This window comes from Hyla sarda, chromosome 3, assembly GCF_029499605.1.
Source record: "Hyla sarda isolate aHylSar1 chromosome 3, aHylSar1.hap1, whole genome shotgun sequence".
Lineage (NCBI taxonomy): Eukaryota > Metazoa > Chordata > Amphibia > Anura > Hylidae > Hyla > Hyla sarda.
In genome coordinates, this window is record NC_079191.1 from 39,070,416 (window position 1) to 39,093,004 (window position 22,589).

Consider the following 22,589-nt stretch of genomic DNA (forward strand, 5'->3'; position numbering starts at 1 on the left):
AAAGTCAATGATAAATGTCGGCCTATATACTTTTAAATAACCTATTAGACCATACTGGTTCTATGACCTTTGTATGTAAAAAATTGAGGATATCCCTAGGAATCATTTTTCTTTGGTGGGCACAAGGACAGTGGTTTAATTTGAAGGGGAAGGGGGAGGGGTTCGGTTACATTACTGACCTATCCCTAGAATAGGCCTTCAATACATAATCAGGTAATCAGTTTCTTTCTTTGCCATGCCTGGCACAACGGAACCTAGTGTTGATTTGACTGGTTCAACATAGGATTCAGTGGGCTCAAAAGTCCCATAGTAGAAGGTCCTTCATATAGAGCTAATCACAAATAGCCTATCTGTCCTTACTGGTGCTGTGATCTGTGTGTGAACCAAATGGAGGGCGTTATACAGAATCATTTTTTTTTGGTAGGTAGAAGGACACTTGTCCAACCTGACTAGCAAATCCATAAACATGTAACATCATTTGGTACTATAGACATGCAATGTTTACTTGTGGGGTCAGAGATCAATATAAAATCATGTAAGAATATCCTTTAACCTAAGCCTACAAACTACATGAAAAGGCTTAGTCCCATCTCCAAAAGTTATTTCCTAAGTACAGAATAGGGATTAACAAAGCTGAGACCCACACAAGATCAGAAGAATACCACCTGCTGACTAATTTGAGGGTAGAGTGTTCATGTGCGGCCATTGCTCCATTAACTTTGTATGGGGCCTCTGAGCATTGCCCAGCGCTGAACATGGCAATGTTGGGAAGCTCCATAGAGAAAAAAATGGAACACGTGCACTCTATTATGCCTTCAACCTGATCTTCTCTAAAGTTTATCAATTTTTTTTTGTTTTATTTTGCTTAGACACAAAGCGGCATCCCAACGCTTCGTCCGACCTTGAACGAGATGACATAATGTATAAACATATATAAAACCAGATCCCCTGAATGTTTGTTGGGCCCATACTTACAGTCTTTTCATAGACTCCAGCTGACTGAAAGTGCCAGGCACCAGGTGAGTGATTCGATTATTATGTAAAAACCTGATGGGGTATAAAAAAAAATGGTTAAAATCCATATAAACAACGTTCTGGTCTATATCCACTTATTATAAATAAAAAAAAAATAAAAAAAAATTAAATATATATATACACATACACACACATATTCTATCTATCTATCTATCTATCTATCTATATATATATCTATATATATATCTATATATATATCTATATATATATCTATATATATATCTATATATCTATATATATATATCTATATATCTATATCTATATCTATATGTATATACGGCGACTTACAATCTCTCCAACTTGGGTAGATGATGAAAAGATTCTGGTTCTAGGGTTTCAATGTGGTTAAAATGAAGATACCTAGAGAAAAAAAAAAACAGTTTATCCTAGGAGTTAATACCGTATTGGAAACACTACAGTGAAAATTGCTGACTGGCAATGTTTGTACTTGTGCTGAGCTACGGAATGACATACACGAATAACGTAGCCAAAGGGGAGAAAAAAAAAAAAAGCAAGAACGACAAGTTCAACCATGAAAGCAGGCACGTAAATGAATAATACAGGCAGCACATCTGTACAGCATTAGCTCATGTGTGACATATAATACAATCCTTATTATTCACATACACACACATATATGTAAATGAAATGCAAATGTAAGAAAAACTAAAACAAAAAAACCTAAGGATAGGGTCTGTAGAAAATGTGGGAAAAAAAATATTAAAAAAAAATAAAAACACACACACATACCCTATAACAGTGATCTTCAAACTGTGAACTTCCAACTGTTGCCAAACTACAACTCCCAGCATGACCGGACAGCCGTTGGCTGTCCGGGCATGCTGGGAGTTGTAGTTTGGCAACAGCTGGAGGTCTGCCGTTTTGGAAACAACTGCCCCATGCCGCTTAAAATCAGAACAGTAAAAAATCTCTACAGTACATATGAACATATCCTTAAAAGTAATTTATTTATTTTTACTGACAAAAGATGTACTAAAACATGATTTTTGATTGAAAAAATGTTTTGGTACATTACTATGGGGCAGCCATCTTGCCCGAGCTTTTTCACAGCATTTAGTGATATGTTTTACAGCAGAACTCATGGACATAGGCAACAATAAATTGGAGCTGTCCCCTTCACGTGAGTGGAAGAGGTGTCTGAGCGTGCTCGGTGACCTTTAAAGAGGTCATTCCACAAGGAAGGGGAGGCTGAGCTGTGAGTTTTATCTATTGTGAAGATCCTGTCTTCTCTATATACTGTCCCCTTTCACTACAAGACCATGTTCACATGACTGTATTTTCGAGGGGAATCAGGCAGAAATATTCCACTCGGAAATTCTGCAGCAGCACAGTCCCATTGTATTCAATAGGATACTGCTGCACCGTTCAAATGGCAATTTCTGTGGCAGATGTTTCCCCCTTCGATGGAGACGGCACATTTCCGAGTGGTCCTAACGTTGGCATTTTCCAGCCGGCACCCGATATTTGCAGAATGTCCACTCATGTTTTCCGGGTGGACATTCCGTAAATTTTCCACCGAGTGATCATAGCCTTATGCTGTAGACATCACTTGCCAGCAGCAGCCTCCTCCTGTTCAGAAAGGCTCATATCACTACTGACTGTAAATGTAATGTGAAGGGTTAAAATGTTAAGAACCAACAAGGAAAGGAAGCCCTACAGACGTTAAGAGATAGGACATCTACAAGCAAAGTCTCTAGATAGAGATAATGGCCCTTATTTACTGTGTTGTGTAGGTTTCCTTGTCGGTTTTAATTCAATTTTTTTCCCACGGTATTTACGAAGGTTTCCCTACATTTACCACTTTCCCTACATTTTGCATTTATTTATTAATTTTTTTTTACACATGCTCTGATCTGTCGGGTTTTCCTTAGCTGAAATCCACCACATTTTCTGTGGAAACCTTAGTAAATATGTTGAGTTTTTGTGAAAATGTCGGGAACGCGCCCCTTTTCGGTGACCATGCCCCTTTTCCCGACGGCCAAGACCCTTTTTTCGGGTTTTCTTAGCAAAATGGAGAGTTAGTCGTGGTTTTTTCTATTCTGGCGCACAACCCGACAAAACATGTGGGGTTTGCAATAGTAAATGAAGGCCACTACATTATAGATTCAATATAGGACACATGCATTACATGTAGCTATAAAACAGATGTATGTAGAGGGGTTTGTAATTTAGATTGCCCTTTGAATCTATAAGCACCCTATAATGCTTTCCTAATGAAGTTGTGGAGGTCCGTCTAAGGCACCATCACTGGTACCATCTCTCTGGTTGTCACGCACATGGAGGAAACATCCCTAGAGCGCAGCATCCAGTTACCAGCTGCGGCTGTGATGTGTTATAGAAGTGATGGGCCACTTGGCTCTTCTGATGTGCCATCCCTCTTATTAACATGCGACTATTACAGAAGTAGATAAGAAGAAGGATGAGCCAGCGTGGAAATAGCAGAAGGTCCCTTTATTGTGTAAAAACCGAAACACAGGCACAGGAATGCATAATGACGCGTTTCAGGCATAAACCGCCCTTACCCATATGACTAAGGGCGGTTTATGCCTGAAATGCGTCATTATGCATTCCTGTGCCTGTGTTTCGGTTTTTACACAATAAAGGGACCTTCTGCTATTTCCACGCTGGCTCGTCCTTCTTATCTACTGTTTGGTGTTGCCGCACACTTGCCGTGCTGTGGACAGGACGTACAGTCGGTGAGCTGATCTACCTCTCTCCACATATATTACAGAAGTAGTATATGGCCCTAGATGGGCCTAAAAATGTTAAAGTAACACTCCAACAATGTATTATTGGTCATCTAATGGTTACCTTCCTGACCCCTCTTCCCTCGTATCTGCTGTGTACTGAGTATAACTACCAACAGCACAGATAGCAAAACCCCATTTGTAGGAGGGGGGATCATAACACCCCAATGTACTCCCAGGGTATGTGTGGATGGACCATATAACGTCTGCTAATACAGCAATAAGCTACAACCACCAATAACAAAAAGAGCTGTGACAGACACATGTACCAAAAACAACAACACATGTTAAAAGACATGATACAGAGAGAGGAGTGGTGAGTGGAAAATAGGACGTCTACTGGGTAATCTGCATAAAGTACTAGTGCTAATAGGGGCATGTGCCATGCTATGAAATGCACGCTGCAGTGGGTATAATGCATTAACAGATATAATATATATAAGTGGTGTACAAAGTATAGATGGCTATTCATCACCACATTAAAGTACAAGCAAAGAGTAAATGCATATATAAGTAAGCACAGGCTATATATAGCCCTTTCAGCAGTACAATACAACAATACCCACATGTGCAGAGCGTATGTATGCCCAGGAGACGGCCACCCCTACGATCGTATCGGACAAGAGCCCTTCTTTCATCACTGGTACCATCTCTCTGGTTGTCATGCAAAGGGAGGAAACATCACTAGAGCGCAGCAGCCAGTTATGTATGTAGAGGGGTTAGTAATTTAGATTGCCCTTTGAATCTTTAAGCTTCCTATAATGCTTTCCTAATGAAATTGTGGAGGTCCATCTAAGGCACCATCACTGGTACCATCTCTCTGGTTGTCACATAAAGAGAGAAAACCTCCCTAGAGCACAGCAGCCAGTTACAGGCTGCGGCTGTGATTTGTTATAGAAGTGATGGGCCACTTGGCTCTTGTGATGTGCCATCCCTCTTATTAACATGTGACTATTACAAAAGTAGTACATGGCCCCAGATGGGCCTAAAAAGGTTAAAATAACACTTCAACAATGTATTTTTGGTCATCTAATGGTAACCTACCTGAACCCTCTTCCCTCCTATCTGCTGTGTACTGAGAGTCCAGTGCAATCCTATGAGATGCAGCTTCACACTGCATCAATAAAAAGAAAGATGCAAAGAAAAAAAAGTACTATGTTTCCTCTCCTGGGATAGTGTCCCCTAAACAGTGTGCCTCAGTGCTAGGAGAGAACACGGCCCTAGGCTATACAGGAGATTCTGCACACAGCAGATAACAAAATGAAAGGGGTGTTAGGACATTTATGACTCCCCATTACAGGCTTTAGGCTGCTTTCCCAAGCATCTGATTTATATAGTTCTTCATCCAAGGTCTAAGGGCCCGTGCACACTAGGGATTTTGCAGAATTAATTCAGAGCGGAAAATCCAAATGATTTCAATAGGATTCTGCTGCACTGTGCACACTATAAGAGTCTTGCAGCGGAACTCCTGATGCAGCTCAGGATTCCACTAAAAGAACGAACATGTTCATTCTTTTGGCGGGATCACGCCTGGAAAAGTCCATTGTCAGGGCCCATTCACACGGCGGAATATTCACCCAAGACAGTTCCAGGTGGACTTTCCATGCGTGCAGGCAAGCAGTCAGTGCTAGAACCGATCAGACACATGCTGTCCCCATAGACGGCAATGCATGTCCAAGCGGATTCCAGCTATATGAATGAACATGTTCTCCCGTGTGCACGTTGCAGCAGAATTCCACTAAACACAATAGGAGGCTAGTGCACCAGAATTTCCGAGCAGAATTTTGCTGCTGGGTTCCGCCTGGAAATTTCCCCATGTTAATGGGCCCTCAATGGGACTTTAAATTACAGGGGTTAATCTGGGAATTGCCCAGATTACACTCAGTGTGGGTCTGCTAACTGAATTCAGTGAGGAAAATCCCTGCTAAATGGATCCTTAGGGTATGTGCACAGGTCAGACATTTTGCGGAATTTACCGTATTTTTCGCCATATAAGACGCTCCGGCATATAAGACGCACCTAATTTTAAAGGAGGAAAATCTAGAGAAAAAAAAAGATTCTGAACCAAATACAATGTAACGTATAGGGCAGTGATCTTCAACCTGCGGACCTCCAGATGTTTCAAAACTACAACACCCAGCATGCCCGGACAGCAGTTGGCTGTCTGGGCATGCCAGGAGTTGTAGTTTTGCAACATCTGGAGGTCTGCAGATTGAAGACCACTGGTATAGGAGGTTATACTCACCTGTCCCCGCCGCTCCGGACCCATCACCGCTGCCCTGGATATCACCCTCCATCACTGTCACCGCGTCCCCGGGGTGTCCCCGTCGCTCCAGAACGTCTCTGCTGCCCGGGATCCTCGCTCTCCATCGCCGCCATCACGTCGCTACACACGCCGCTCCTATTGGATGACAGGGCGGAGTGCGCGACGACGTGATGACAACGAAGGAGAGCGCTGGCCATGCAGGGGATCCCGGCACGGAGCAGTCATTCGCCAATTGGACACCGAGGAGGCAGGTAAGGTCCCTCCCGGTGTCCTGTAAACTTTTCGGGACGCCGCGATTTCACTGCGGCGGTCCCGAACAGCCCGACTGAGCCGGGTTAGTTTCACTTTCGATTCAGACGTGGCGGTCAGCTTTGATCGCCGCGTCTGAAGGGATAACACAGGGCATCACCGCGATCGGTGATGTCCTGTATTAGCCGTGGGTCCCGGCCCACGCACCTAATTTTAAAGGAGGAAAATCTAGAGAAAAAAAAAAAAAAAAAAGATTCTGAACCAAATACCATGTAACGTATAGGGCAGCGATCTTCAACCTGCGGACCTCCAGATGTTGCAAAACTACAACTCCCAGCATGCCCAGACAGCCGTTGGCTGTCTGGGCATGCCAGGAGTTGTAGTTTTGCAACATCTGGAGGTCTGCAGATTGAAGACCACTGGTATAGGAGGTAATAATAATAATAATAATAATAATAATAATAAAGTCTTTCACAGGTGATATTATTATGGTCAGTGAATCAGACATCACCACAGTTACATCACCTGTAAAAGACTAAGGAAATCCTGAAAACATGACCTGTTCGGGGTCTTGAGAAACACTGCTATAAATAGAAAGGAGCAGCGCAAGCGCCGGATGGGACTCCACTCCCCCTGCCTCTGTAAAGCCAAAGGCGTCATGGGAAATGTAGGCTGCATTATGTGAACCAAATCTATATAATTTATATAATCAAACCACAATTTTTTTAAATCAGCCATTGGGTAACCTAAAACATCTGGTACTAGCTTTCTATGGAGAACTAGAATATTAAGTAGCATTACACATTTGCAAAATCCCTTGTTAAAAAAAACATATATTATTATTATTATTTATTATTATTGTAGTTGTATTATTATGATATTAAAAATAAAATAATACTATCAGTTTTGTAGTATTTTGTTATATTGTTATTATTAATATATTATATTTATTAATAATACAAAAACAACAACAATACTACAAAAATAAAATAATAATAATTTAATGAAAATGTATTATTGCATTATTAGTTATTATTAAAGTATTTTATTATTATTGCAGTATTATTGTAATAATAATAATACTACTACAATAATAATAATAATAATAATATTAATATTACCACTAATTAATTTTTCCCTTTCTTCCCAAATAATCCAGGCAATGTAAAATTCAGCAACTTTCAGACCCTATTGATTTTGGATGAAGGGACTGCTATATGCTAGTACAGAGAGGCCTAGTCAGCAAGTAGTACTACTTGGTTTCCCTCGCCTTCCGTGCCAACATTTATCGGTTAAATATTTGGCAATCCGTCCCCCAATACCTACAGACCTCACATACAATACACTCACTTCTGGGTTATAAAGTATCTGCCTGAACAGACATGAAGATAAACAGAAATAGTAAGAATTGGCTCCTTTGTCGTCCGTGGTTTTCCCCGTGTCAGACATGTGTAATGTAGAAGGATGAGATCATGGGATAGATTACTGAAGTACATTATTCTCTTCTTTAATCTTCTCACGCTTTAGGCAAGAAATTATAGACCAGAGGATTGTATTACAGTAAATTCAGGTCGGGCCCACAACGTAATACGTCCTATTCAACACAAATCGGAAACTAGAAAAAAAAGTGGTCTTCTTCATTCACAATATGGTTGAATATTAAAGAAAGAAAACCTATACACAATCACATATAAAAATATAACAATCTATATATAGGGTAAACTCAGACTACAGAGAGGGAGGGAAACTGCCCTTATATATGGTGGGATAACTAGAGAGAGGGTGGAAACTATCTACAGCGATAATTACTTCTAGGGAGAAACTATCTCCAGTAGGGATCACTGGCAGGAGGGTATAACTGAAAGGGGGCAACTCTCTCCAGAAGGACCTACCAACCGGGGGGCAACTATCTCCAGAAGGAGCTACCGACAGGGGGCAACTATCTCCAGAAGGAGCTACCGACAGGGGGCAACTATCTCCAGAAGGAGCTACCGACAGGGGGCAACTATCTCCAGAAGGAGCTACCGACAGGGGGCAACTATCTCCAGAAGGAGCTACCGACAGGGGGCAACTATCTCCAGAAGGAGCTACCGACAGGGGGCAACTATCTCCAGAAGGAGCTACCGACAGGGGGCAACTATCTTCAGAAGGAGCTACCGACAGGGGGCAACTATCTCCAGATGGAGCTACCGACAGGGGGCAACTATCTCCAGATGGAGCTACCGACAGGGGGCAACTATCTCCAGGAGGACCTACTGACAGTGAGGAACTATGGACGGGGGGGGGGGGGGGGGGGGACAAATTTCTAGGAGGACCTACCAACCGGGGGGCAACTCTCTCCAGGATGAGCTACCAACAGGGGGCAACTATCTCTATGTACAATGAGCAATTATCTACAATGGAAACTTCCTATAGAGGGCAGCTACCTAATTGGGAGACCTACCTTCTTTTCCCATATCCACTTATCTACTCATTCTACTGTGTGGGGCATTATTACTGTTAGAGGCATTAGAGGGGCCAGAAAAAATGTGGAGCCTAAAGTATTTGTCTTGTTGTGCTGAGTGGAGTCATGGCTGGAACAGATCATCATGACGGTCTGGGCCTAATCTAGAAGAAAAAGAAAAGTGAACGACTCCGATCAGAGATGATGTCACCAGATGTAACTGCACTGTAATCACTTCTATCAGGGCTTGACAAATGTTCTTTAAATCTAGGAGCCAGCAAAAAAGTTAGGAGCCAGAATTGATTTGTTTATTTATTTTAAGGGGTATTCCGGGCAAAAACATTTTATCCCCTATCCAAAGGATAGGGGATAAGATGTCTGATGGTGGGGGGCCCGCTGCTGAGACCCCCCGTGATCTCCCTGCAGCACCCGCATTCTAAACGGGTGCTGAATCTCCAGTTTCGGAAACCTCCAGGTTTCCAGGACTGGGGAAGTGACGTCACGCCATGCCCCCTCCCATAGACATGAATGGAGGGGGCATGGCGTGACATCACGTGCCTGGAATACCCCTTTAAATAAATAAATAAATCAATTCTGGCTCCTAACTTTTTTGCTGGCTCCTAGATTTAAAGCACATTTGTCAAGCCCTGATAGAAGTGATTACAGTGCAGTTACATCTGGTGACTCACAGGTGACGTCATCTCTGATCGGAGTCCTTCACTTTTTTTTTTCTTCTAGATTAGGCCCAGACCATCATGATGATCTGTTCCAGCCATGACTCCACTCTGCACAACAAGACAAATACTTTAGGCTCCACATTTTTTCCAGACCCTATAATGCCTTTAACAGTAATAATGCCCCATATGGTAGAATGTGTAGACAAATTAATTGGGGAAAATAAGGTAGGTCTCCCTCATTAGGTAGCTGCCCTCTATAGGAAGTTTCCTATAATTGCATAGAATGCGGGTGCTGCAGGGAGATCGTGGGGGGTCTCAGCAGCGGGCCCCCCGCGATCAATCATCTTATTCCCTATCCTTTGGATAGGGGATACAATATTTTTGCCCGGAATACCCCTTTAATATATTTTTACCAGCCAGCGTGATTTTTCAGTTTTTTTGTGCCGTGAGCTGTCTGTTTCATTGTTGCCACTCTGCGCAATTATGACTTTTTAATCACTTTTTATTTTCAATTTTTTTCTCCTTTCTATCATGCTTCTCCATAAGTGACCCTATGTGCCATTTAGGAGTCTTGTCCAACCCTCAATTCCTAAATAGTCGATCTACCTAGTCATACATTACATTCCCTTTCTCCCACCAACTGGCCGTTCCGTTTTGAAATTCTCAGAAATTCTTTCCATTAAATATAAATGTTTTCCCCTCTCCAGTTTACCAAGCATTGCATGGGTTACTGAAAATACTTGAAATGTTGAAGAATTCAAGTACTTTTTCAACAGCTCTAATGTTTTCTGTTACAAAGTTTCAGATTCAGGAATGGAAAATATCTCCTAACATACGCCTTCGTTCTTATGAGGGCTCACAAAGGGGTAAACAGCGCCAAGAGGAAGTCTGGACTAAGTAGGTTCCATTAAATGGGTTATCAAGGATTATACAAACATAGCAGCTTTTTTCTACATAAGTTACACCACACCTGTCTTCAGGTTAAGCATGGTATTACAATTCTGTTCCATTCACTTAAAAAAAACAGCTGCAATACTACACACAAACTTAGGACAAGAGTGGCGCTGTTTATGTAAGAAAGCAGCTGTGTGTTTCTGATCCTGGACAGCCCCTTTAAAATCACATATTGGAGCGTACGTTGAAAATATACCAGCAAAAAAAGTATTCCCACATACCTGCAGTTTGACCAATAATATTAATAAACCAAACATAGTCAACTGTGCAACACAAAAAGAGAACCATACTGGTGTTCTATGTGGCGGCCATTGTTTCTGTGATGCTTTGTCTGTGGGGTGGTGCGGCCCAGAGCCAGGGGCTTGGTCGGGCAGCAGTGGGGCGGCCTGGTCACTGGGTCGCGCCCCCTGTGGGCATGGTGTCTCGGAAGCAGTGGTCGCCGCCGGGCGCTATGCCAGTGTCAGGTTAGGGACCCACTCTGACTAGGTGGCTTTGACGTGGCGAGTGGGCTTGTACTTTTTGATCAAAATTTATACTAACAACTTGTTATTTTTTAAAATTATGCTGAGAAGCAAGAAGATCAAAATACAAATGGTGGATGTGCGGCTGTGTTTCTCTTTTTGTGTTGCACAAACAGTCAACTAATGAGAACAGAATTTTTTGCCGCTATATAAATAAATATTATTACTAATATTATTTGATCTGTTTCCAAACCCACACACATACATAGATAGATACAGTATCTTTCATAAGTGAGTCCACCTCTCACATTTTTGTAAATATTTCATTCTATCTTTTCATGTTACAACACTGAAGAAATGACCCTCTGCTACAATGTAAAGCCTGTATGACAGTGTTTATACTCACAGCCATTAAAGGGGTACTCCGGTGGAAAACTTTTTTTTTTTTAAATCAACTCTTGCCAGAAAGCTTAAACAGATTTGTAAATTACTTCTATTAAACAATCTTAATCCTTCTAGTACTTATTAGCTGCTGAATACTACAGAGGAAATTATTTTCTTTTTGGAACACAGAGCTCTCTGCTGACATCCTGACCACAGTGCTCTCTGCTGACATTTTAGGAACTGTCCAGAACAGCATGTGTTTACTATGGGGATTTCCTTTTTACTCTGGACAGTTCTTAAAATGGACAGAGAAGTCAGCAGAGAGCAATGTTGTCATGATGTCAGCAGAGAGCTCTGTGTTCCAAAAAGAAAAGAATTTCCTCTGTAGTATTCAGCAGCTAATAAGTACTAGAAGGATTAAGATTTTTTAAGAGAAGTAATTTACAGAGTTACAGAGTTAATTTAAAAAAAAAAAAGTTTTCCACCGGTGTACCCCTTTATTGTCTTAACCCTGGCAACAAAAGTGAGTACACCCATTAGTGAAAATGTCCAAGATGGGCCCAATTTGTCAATATTTTGTATGAATACCATTATTTTCCAGTACTGCCTTAACCTCTTCAGGATGCCGGGCGTATGCATACGCCCTGCATCCAGAGTTCTTAAGGACGTGGGGCGTATGCATACGACCGTGGGAATTACGGTCCCCGCCGCTAGCCGGTTGGGGATCGGACCAGGATGCCTGCTGAAATCATTCAGCAGGCACCCTGGCACATCGCCCAAGGGGGTCCTGAGACCCCCCCATGTCGGTGATTGCAGAAAATTGCATGTCAATTCAGACATGCGATTTTCTGCTATTCCGGGCTGATCGGGTCTCTGGTGACCTGATCACCCGGAAAATAGCTGTCAGTGACAGCCCCAATCATCCTGAGGGCTAGGAGTGAGGTCGCAGTGCTGCAATCTCCTCCTATCCCCTGCCATTGGTCAGAACTGATTCTGACCAATGGCAGAGCAGGACAGTGGGTTGGCATGGCAACCCCCCATTCTGCCCACCCCTGGATGTCGAGGGGATCGTGGGAAGAAGATGGAGGCCGGTACCTGGAGAAGAAGATGCCTGGGGACCCCGGACTTATTAACTGCTGAATACTACAGAGGAAATGTTGTTCTTTTTGGAACACAGTGAGAGCTCTCTGCTGACATCATGACAACAGTGCTCTCTGCTGACACCTCTGTTCATTTTAAGAACTGCCTAGAGTAGGAGAAAATTCCCATAGCAAACATATGCTACTCTGGTCAGTTCCTAAAATGGACAGAGATGTCAGCAGAGAGCACTGTGCTCGTGATGTCAGCAGAGAGTACTGTGCTCGTGATGTCAGCAGAGAGCACTGTGCTCGTGATGTCAGCAGAGAGCACTGTGTTCCAAATGAAAAAAAGACTTTCCTCTGTAGTATTCTGCAGCTAATATGTACTGGAAGGATTAAGATTTTTTAAAAGAAGTAATTTACAAATCTGTTTAACTTTCTAGCACCAGATGATAAAAAAAAAAAAAAAGTTCTCCACCGGAGTACCATTTTAAATGGGTACTCGGCTGGAAAACATTTTTCTCTAAATCAACTGGTGCCAAAAAGTTAAACTGATTTGTAAATTACTTCTATTAAAAAATCTTAATCTTTCCAGTACTTATCAGCTGCTATTTGCTCCAGAGGAAGTTATTTTCTTTTTGGATTTCCTTTCTGTCTGACCACAGTGCTCTCTGCTGACACCTCTGTCCATTTTAGGAATTGTCCAGAGCAGGAACAAATCCCCATAAGCAAACCTATCCTGCTCTGGACCATTCCTAAAATGGACAGAGGTGTCAGCAGAGAGCACTGTGGTCAGACAGAAAGGAAATCCAAAAAGAAAATAACTTCCTCTGGAGCAAATAGCAGCTGATAAGTACTGGAAGGAGTAAGATTTCTTAATAGAAGTCATTTACAAATCTGTTTAACTTTTTGGCACCAGTTGATGGTTTTCCAGCGGAGTACCCCTTTAACATCTAGAAGACTTAGGTCAAAGCACAATGGGGGGGGGGGAGATTTCTCAAAACCTGTGTGCATGAAGAGTGGTGCAGTTGCCCATAGCAAACAAATCACATCGCTTCCTTTATTTTTTACAGGCCTTTTTAAAAATGAAAGAAGCAATCTGATTGGTTGCTATGGGCAACTGCACCACTCTTCCTCTGCACAGGTTTTGACAAAAATCCCCCCCCCCCCCAATGCCTTTATTTCCAACGTTCTGCACTGAGGGCCGGTCAAAGGCTCAGTTGCCATTTTCATTACCTCATTCCGTCAGGCTTCAGTCATATTTCATGGCCAATAGTGTAGCATGGAAAAAAGAGAAATCTGACTAATTCAATAGAAGTCAATAAAGAGATTTAAAAAAATAAAAAAATAAAATAAAAAAAAAACCTTGGTCTCTCAGTTGCAATATAATATATATATATATATATATATATATATATATATATATATAGGGTAAATCATGGAGTCTACAAAAAACAACAAACACACATGATAGACCTACAAAAAATAAGCAAAATTGCCGTCCAACTAAAAAAACAGGATAATCCATCATTACATATGAACATAACTGGGGATGGGGCCACAGTGGCATGCCAAAAAAACACCTTGCTTTGGTCAGGGTATTTTAAAGGGGTACTCCTGTGGAAAACTTTTTTTTTTTCTTTTAATCAACTGGTGCCAGAAAGTTAAACAGATTTGTAAATCACTTCTATTAAAAAAATCTTAATCCTTCCAGTACTTTTTAGGGGCTGTATACTAAAGAGAAATACAAAAAAAGAAATGCATTTCCTCTGATGTCATGACCACAGTGCTCTCTGCTGACATCTGCTGTCCATTTAAGGAACTGTCCAGTGCAGGAGAAAATCCCCATAGCAAACATATGCTGCTCTGGAAAGTTCCTAAAATGGACAGCAGAGGTCAGCAGAGAGCACTGTGGTCATGACATCAGAGGAAATTAATTTCTTTTTTTGGATTTCTCTTTAGTATACAGCCCCTAAAAAGTACGGGAAGGATTAAGATTTTTTAATAGAAGTGATTTACAAATCTTCAATGCAGTAAAGAATAGAATAACATCGGCACTCACCGGTCTTCTCTTAAAAAAGGCTTCTTTATTGATACTGCATTTCATGTTGTGAGTATGTATCAATAAAGAAGCCTTTTTTAAGAGAAGACCGGTGAGTGCCGATGTTATTCTATTCTTTACTGCATTGAAGATTTATACCTTGCTGAAACGTCAGAGCACCACCATACCTCTATCGGTTTATCCAAGTCACACGCCCGCCGTACAATCCAGCCTAGCCAATAGGAGCAGTGCCGAATATCACATCTTCTCTTTGCTCTTTGATTTACAAATCTGTTTAACTTTCTGGCACCAGTTGATTGGAAAAAAAAAATAAAATAATAATAATTTCCACAGGAGTACCCCTTTAAGGTCAGGACCAGGACAAGAAACTAGTAAAAACTACATTGAATCACACTGGTATATTCTAATTAGAGACGAGCGAACTTACAGTAAATTTGATTCGTCACGAACTTCTCGGCTCGGCAGTTGACGACTTATCCTGCGTGAATTAGTTCAGCCTTCAGGTGCTCCGGTGGCTGGAAAAGGTGGATACAGTCCTAGGAAAGAGTCTCCTAGGACTGTATCCACCTTTTCCAGCCCACGGGAGCACCTGAAGGCTGAACTAATTTATGCAGGAAAAGTCATCAACTGCCGAGCCGAGAAGTTCGTGACGAATCGAATTTACTGTAAGTTCGCTCATCTCTAATTCTAAATGAATTGGCAGGCAGAAAATGGCCAGGATCAAAACAATTCACCGGTGATAAACACTGAGGTAAAAAGTACATTCTTACACGTTTATCATGCAACATAAAAAGGAACAACATACTGTATATTAAACACAAGACAAATGTAACAACATCATTTATTACTAGAGATGAGCAAATCAATTTGGGGTTTGGTATGAATTTTACACAAAAAAATTATAATAATTGTATTATGTAGAATAATGTTTCACAACCAGTGCGCCCTCAGCTGTTGCAAAACTATAACTCCCAGCATGTGCGGACAGCCTTTGGCTGTCCGCACATGCTGGGAGTTATAGTTTTGCAACAGCTGGAGGCACACTGGTTGGAAAACACTGCCTTACACTAGAGATGAGCGAACTTACAGTAAATTTGATTTGTCACGAACTTCTCGGCTCGGCGGTTTATGACTTTTCCTGCATAAATTAGTTCAGCTTTCCGGTGCTCCCCTGGGCTGGAAAAGGTGGATACAGTCCTAGGAGACTCTTTCCTAGGACTGTATCCACCTTATCCAGCCCACGGGAGCACCTGAAGGCTGAACCAATTTACGCAGGAAAAGCCATCAACTGCCGAGCCGAGAAGTTCGTGACGAATCAAATTTACTGTAAGTTCGCTCAGCTCTACCTTACACATTAACAATTGTCCAAGGAGAGTTCGGGGCTTCAGGTCCAGTCCCTCCAGTCCCAACCACTTTCTTCATACTTCCTTCCACCTAGCTTTAAAGGGGTACTCCACTGGAAAACATTTTTTTTCTAAATCAACTGGTGCCAGAAAGTTAACCAGATGTGTAAATTACCGTACTTCTATTAAAATCACAAAAAGTTAACTTTTTCTAACTCAGTCTTTCCTGACCAGGGTGCTATATTACCCCAAGGTGCCTCTCGTATGTAGCACCCAGGTTTTAGCTGGTGCATATGTAATTTAGGGAATGCTGAGTGGGAGATGGAAAGATCCAGCAAAGAGTTAAATCCTTTTAACTAAGTCCTATTTGCAGGGCTAAATTTATATGAAATGAAGAGCAGGCCGGTAGTAGGGCCTTTCATTCTGCTTACTGTGCCACTCCAGGTTTCACTCTAGCCTAATTTTTTCTAAATCAACTGGTGCCAGAAAGTCAAACAGATTTGTAAATAACTTCTATTTAAAAATGTAAATCCTTCCGGTACTTATCAGCTGCTGTATGTTCCACAGGAAGTTCTTTTCTTTTTGAATTTCCTTTCTGTCTGACCACGATGCTCTCTGCTGACACCTCTGTCCATGTCAGGAACTGTCCAGAGCAGGAGAGGTTTGCTATGGGGATTTGCTCCTACTCTTGACAGTTCCTAAAATGGACAGAGGTGTCAGCAGAGAGCACTGTGGTCAGACAGAAAGGAAATTCAAAAAGAATAGAACTTCCTGTGGAACATACAGCAGCTGATAAGTACTGGAAGGATTAAGATTTTTAAATAGAAGTTATTTACAAACCTGTTTGACTTTCTGGCACCAGTTGATTTAGAAACAAAAAATGTTTTCCAGTGGAGTACCCCTTTAAGCACAGTAACAAACTGTTGTTCAGCACCTGTGCTGATTTTAGGCTAGAGTGAAACCTGGAGTGGCACAGTAAGCAGAATGAAAGGCCCTACTACCGGCCTGCTCTTCATTTCATATAAATTTAGCCCTGGAAATAGGACTTAAAGGGGTATTCCAGGCCAAAACACTTTTTTTTATATATCAACTAGCTCTGGAAAGTCAAACAGATTTGTAAATTACTTCTATTAAAAAATCTTAATCCTTCCAATAGTTATTAGCTTCTGAAGTTGAGTTGTTGTTTTCTGTCTAACTGCTCTCTGATGACTCGCGTCCCGGGACATCATCATTGAGCAGTTAGACAGAAAACTTCAGAAGCTAATAACTATTAGAAGGATTAAGATTTTTTAATAGAAGTAATTTACAAATCTGTTTAACTTTCCGGAGTGTGTATGTGTGTGTGTGTGTGTATGTGTGTGTGTATGTGTGTGTGTATGTGTGTGTGTGTATGTGTGTGTATATATATTTATAGTTTTGCCTGGAATACCCCTTAAATTAAAAGGATGTAACTCTTTGCTGGATCTTTCCATCTCCCACTCAGCATTCCCTAAATTACATATGCACCAGCTAAAACCTGGGTGCTACATACGAGAGGTACCATGGGGATATATAGCACCCTGGTCAGGAAAGACTGAGTTAGAAAGTGAACCTTTTGTGATTACTCTATTTCGGACAATTCATTCATATAGGGAAATGGACTTCTGCCCAATCTAGGAGACCCTGTTCCTGTACACTAAGTGCTCTGCACCTGAGGTGTACCGCCGCTCAGTGTACTGTACCGGAGCAGGGACTTCTGCCTTTTAAAGCAGTTCCAGCTCCTGTACAATTATGGGCAACCACAAAGTACTCCGGGCACTTTCAAATTTGGGCCCAAAAAATATATATATATATATTTTTTTTTGCTCATCTCTATTTATAACTTTTTATACATTACAACAATTTGCATACAGACAACATACATGACAATGCAGTACAATGAACACTTACAGTTGCTCTAGAGAGGCAAGTCCTTTAAAAGCTTGCCTGTCAATGGATTGGATTTCATTCTTGTACAAATAGCTGAAAGAAGAAACAATCAGCAGGATTAGTGCAGACACAAGACAATGCACGAGACAAGAACAGGCGTGAAAAATTACCTGTCACCGGTGCCCAATGGGAGGAAACTTTGTGGGTTAAGGCTGGATTATAATTTTTTTTAAATTTTTTTTTAAGAATTTGGCCAATTAGCAATCCAAGGTGAAAGGGTAAATGTTAATGAGAAAGACCATATTATTAAACACATTTAAATAGACACTGTCATTTGCATAAGCTTTTTATATACCGTATATACTCGAGTATAAGCCGACCCGAGTATAAGCCGAGACCCCTAATTTCAACCCAAAATCCCAGGAAAAGTTATTGACTCGAGTATAAGCCTAGGGTGGGAAATACCTCATCCCCCCTGTCATCATCCAGACCCGTCATTAACATCCTCATCATCATCATCCCCTTGTCATCATCCCACACATCCCCCCTTCATCATCCCCTTATCATCCCACACATCCCCCCTTCATCATCCCCTTATCATCCCACACATCCCCCCTTCATCATCCCCTTGTCATCATCCCACACATCCCCCCTTCATCATCCCCTTGTAATCATCCCACACCCCCCCCCCTTCATCATCCCCACCCCCCTTCATCATCCCCACACCCCCCCCCTTCATCATCCTCTTCTCATCATTCGCCCTCAGTGGTCTTCAACCTGCGGACCTCCAGAGGTTTCGAAACTACAACTCCCAGCAAGCCCGGGCAGCCATCGGCTGTCCGGGCTTGCTGGGAGTTGTAGTTTTGAAACCTCCGGAGGTCCGCAGGTTGAAGACCACTGCGGCCTTCAACATCATCCAGCCCCCTCTCACCCCCTTTAGTTCTGAGTACTCACCTCCGCTCGGCGCTGGTCCGGTCCTGCAGGGCTGTCCGGTGAGGAGGTGGTCCGGTGAGGAGGTGGTCCGGGCTGCTATCTTCACCGGGGGCGCCTCTTCTCCGCGCTTCCGGCCCGGAATAGAGGCGTTGCCTTGACAATGACGCAGAATTACGTTGGCAATGAACGCACCTCTGCGTCGTTGTCACGGCAACGTGACTATTCTGAGGCCGGGCCCGAAGCGCTTAGAAGAGGCCTCCCCGGTGAAGATAGCAGCCCGGAACACTATCCCACCGGACCACCTCCTCACCGGACAGTCCTGCAGGACCGGACCAGCGCCGAGCGGAGGTGAGTACTCAGAACTAAAGGGGGGTGAGAGGGGGCTGGATGATGTTGAAGGCCGCAGTGGTCTTCAACCTGCGGACCTCCGGAGGTTTCAAAACTACAACTCCCAGCAAGCCCGGACAGCCGATGGCTGCCCGGGCTTGCTGGGAGTTGTAGTTTTGAAACCTCTGGAGGTCCGCAGGTTGAAGACCACTGCGGGTGGGGGAGTTCACTCGAGTATAAGCCGAGGGGGGTGTTTTCAGCACGAAAAATCGTGCTGAAAAACTCGGCTTATACTCGAGTATATACGGTAATATGTATATTTGTAATATAGAGTGGTTAAAAATGCTCCATACTTCTTACCCCTAGGGGTCCCTGTACTGTCTGGAACACAGTCTTGCCCCTGCAGCTATTGCCCGTGTGTCTGGGCTGGGACAAAATAAAGGACCTGTGGGTGGACAAGCAGGGCTCTGTGAAGGATCCTGGCTTATTGATCAGCCTACTGTGTGAGCCGAGGGTGTGACAGAAAGTCTCAGCTTGTCCTGTCTACACTTCCTGTATTTTGCCCCAGCCACGACAGACAGAAAATAGCTGCCGGGACAAGACAGTGTTCCAGACAGTAGAGGGACCCTTCATGGTAAGAGGCATAAGAGGGAGAGGTATTAGCAGTAGAGAGGGAAGTGCTCATGGGTGTATAGGGAGAGGTATAAGCAGTAGAGAGAAGTGCTCATGGGTGTATAGCGAGAGGTATTAGCAGTAGAGAGGGAAGTGCTTATGGGTGTATAGGGAGAGGTATTAGCAGTAGAGAGAAGTGCTCATGGGTGTATAGGGAGAGGTATAAGCAGTAGAGAGGGAAGTGCTCATGGGTGTATAGGGAGAGGTATTAGCAGTAGAGAGAAGTGCTCATAGGTGTATAGGGAGAGTTATTAGAAGTAGAGAGAAGTGCTCATGGGTGTATAGGGAGAGGTATTAGCAGTAGAGAAAAGTGCTCATGCCACTATACAGAGCACTGGTGAGTATTGTGTGCAGTACTGGAGGTCGTATCTCCAGAAAGATATAGATACTTTGGAGAGCGTTAGAGAAGATACTAAACTAGTACATGGATTGCAGGATTAAACTTAACAGGAAAGATTAAAGGACCTTAACATGTATAGAAGAAAGAAGAGACAGAGGGGATATGATAGAAACTTTTATATACATAAAGGGAATCAACACGGTAAAGGAGGAGAGGAGATTTATAAGAAGAAAAACTACTACAAGAGAACATTGCTTTATATTAGAGGGGAAAGGTTTCTGCAGTAATATCAGGAAGTATTACTTTACTGAGAGAGTAGTGGATGCATGGAATAGCCTTCCTGCAGAAGTGGTCGCTGCAAATACAGTGAAGGAGTTTAAGCATGCATGGGATAAGCATAAGGCTATCCTTCATATAAGATAGGGATAGGTTTAAAGCTATCCTTCATGTAAGTTAGGCATAGGCATAATGCTATCCTTCATATAAGATAGAGATAGGTATAAGGCTATCCTTCATATAAGATAGAGATAGGTATAAGGCTACCCTTCATATAAGATAGAGATAGGTATAAGGCTATCCTTCATATAAGATAGAGATAGGTATAAGGCTATCCTTCATATAAGATAGTGATAGGAATAAGGCTATCCTTCATATAAGATAGAGATAGGTATAAGGTTATCCTTCATTTAAGATAGAGATAGGTATAAGGCTATCCTTCATATAAGATAGAGATGGGTATAAGGCTATCCTTCATATAAGATAGGGATAGGAATAAGGCTATCCTTCATATAAGATAGAGATAGGTATAAGGTTATCCTTCATTTAAGATAGAGATAGGCATAAGGCTATCCTTCATATAAGATAGGGATAGGTATAAGGCTATCCTTCATATAAGATAGGGATAGGTATAAGGCTATCCTTCATATAAGATAGGGATAGGTATAAGGCTATCCTTCATATAAGATAAGGTCAGGGACTATTCAAAGTATCCAGAATATGAGGCAAACTAGATCAGCCAAATGGTTCTTATGATTCAACCAATTTTATGTTTCTATGTAAGTATCTCGCTTTTTTTTACCCACAAATATACCATTTTTTTTTAACCAATGTATATTACAAATATATAATATTATTACCTACATTATAGAAAAGGTTTTTGCCAATGACAGTGCACATGTAACCGATACAAAAAATATAAATTCTGAGGATCCCGTTCCCAGGATGGTTCTGGTTCTCGCAGTACTAGACTTTATACTTCTAAATTGCAATAAGATCTAACACTGTAAAAGTAATACGGCCTTAAGGAAATCTCAGATAACTTTGGAGGGGATCCAAAATGCTTTAGGGTATATTCACATGTCACAGTAAAAAGCATGATTTTGAAAAAAAAAAAAAAAAAAGCAGAGGATTTGATGGCATGTGAATTTGCCCTCAGAGGTTACTAGGAGGTAGATCATTTCAGAGAAAGGTTTAATGTTCATCAGTGTTAAAACACTGGCAAGTATGAATTTTGAATAATAAAAAATTCCATTAAAAAGAAAACGGTCACTCGTTTACCCGCACCATAACCCGATACACGGTGTTATAGTGCGGGTGAACAAGAGACCGATGCGGGGTCTCGGACTGCTATACCTACCTGCAGTCCGGGGCCCCGATCCTCCAAAGGTCCCCTCTTCCAGAGCCGACTTGCGCTTTGAGGTGGGCCTGCTGGCTAGATTAAGATATTCATAAAGCGCTGGTCACATGAGCGCTCGTGCCTATTGAGCGCTCACGTGACCAGCGCTTATGAATATTTAAATCTAGCCGGCAGAGCCGGAGATTGCCAAAGGCAGTGCTCCGGCTCTGGAATAGTGTTGTATTGAGGGGGCGTGTCGGCCGCCGCTTCATGCGGAAGTTGACACACCCCCTTCCCGCAGGCTGTCAGGGCCCCCTACAGGAGATCGCGGGGGGCCCCAGCGGTCGGACCCCCCCCCCCCCCCCGCAATCTGCAACTTATCCCCTATCCTTTGGATAGGGGATAAGTTGTTCACTACCGGACTACTCTTTTAAGGAACCTCCTTTGCAGATTCCGTAATAAATGGTAGACAAAATAACACAAGTGGTGGTGATATTTGCCTAGTAAAATTACAGACACAAGGGCTGATAGCAGACAAATCCCATTATAGTCAATGGCGGTGCATTGGGTGCCGGTGATTTCTTCAACCAACTAATCCAGCACCGCAGTCAGTGTTCTGCTTCTACAACAGAGCAGAACAAAGGAAATTACACATGTGAATACAGCCGTAGCCAGCAATCTTTATTTCCCCAAAGCGAATCTACTCGTAAACAAATGGATTAGATTAAACATTAGAGTAGACTATGTCCCTAATATGGTGTCAGGTAGACTATGCCATGTACAGCGTTGAGCGATCTATACTGATCACTGCTTTACTGTAACATCTTGCCGGGCTGAAAACTATGATAACTATGCACCGGCCCAGCAAGGAGAGAGGTAACTAGAGCTAGGGGGGTGTATAGATGACTGTATGATGAATAAGAGCGCAGAAGATCACGTACCACCCTCCTGGCTCGCGCCTCTTCATGTGTAGTCCTGCCACTAGTGATGTCACTAGAGGTGGAACTCTACAAGTAGACCACAGACAGGAACAAGATTGGTAAGTATGAATAGCGCTAGTAAATTCTATCCCT

The 22,589-nt window shown here is 42.4% G+C and overlaps 1 protein-coding gene across 3 annotated transcripts in view; it reads right to left on the minus strand.

The window, feature by feature from the left end:
- PXDN (peroxidasin) overlaps positions 1-22,589 on the minus strand; it is a 140,440-nt gene that overhangs the window by 44,886 nt on the left and 72,965 nt on the right. Inside the window, exons 4-6 of one of the 3 annotated variants that reach the window (XM_056564075.1) lie at positions 17,651-17,722; positions 1,324-1,395; positions 976-1,047 (exon numbers count right to left, since the gene is read on the minus strand). In XM_056564075.1, the coding sequence (XP_056420050.1) occupies positions 976-1,047; positions 1,324-1,395; positions 17,651-17,722 (216 nt within the window). Of the gene's footprint in view, positions 1-975; positions 1,048-1,323; positions 1,396-1,509; positions 1,662-1,785; positions 1,865-17,650; positions 17,723-22,589 lie in introns of those variants that run through there. The other 2 variants (XM_056564077.1, XM_056564076.1) reach the window with 2 other exon arrangements.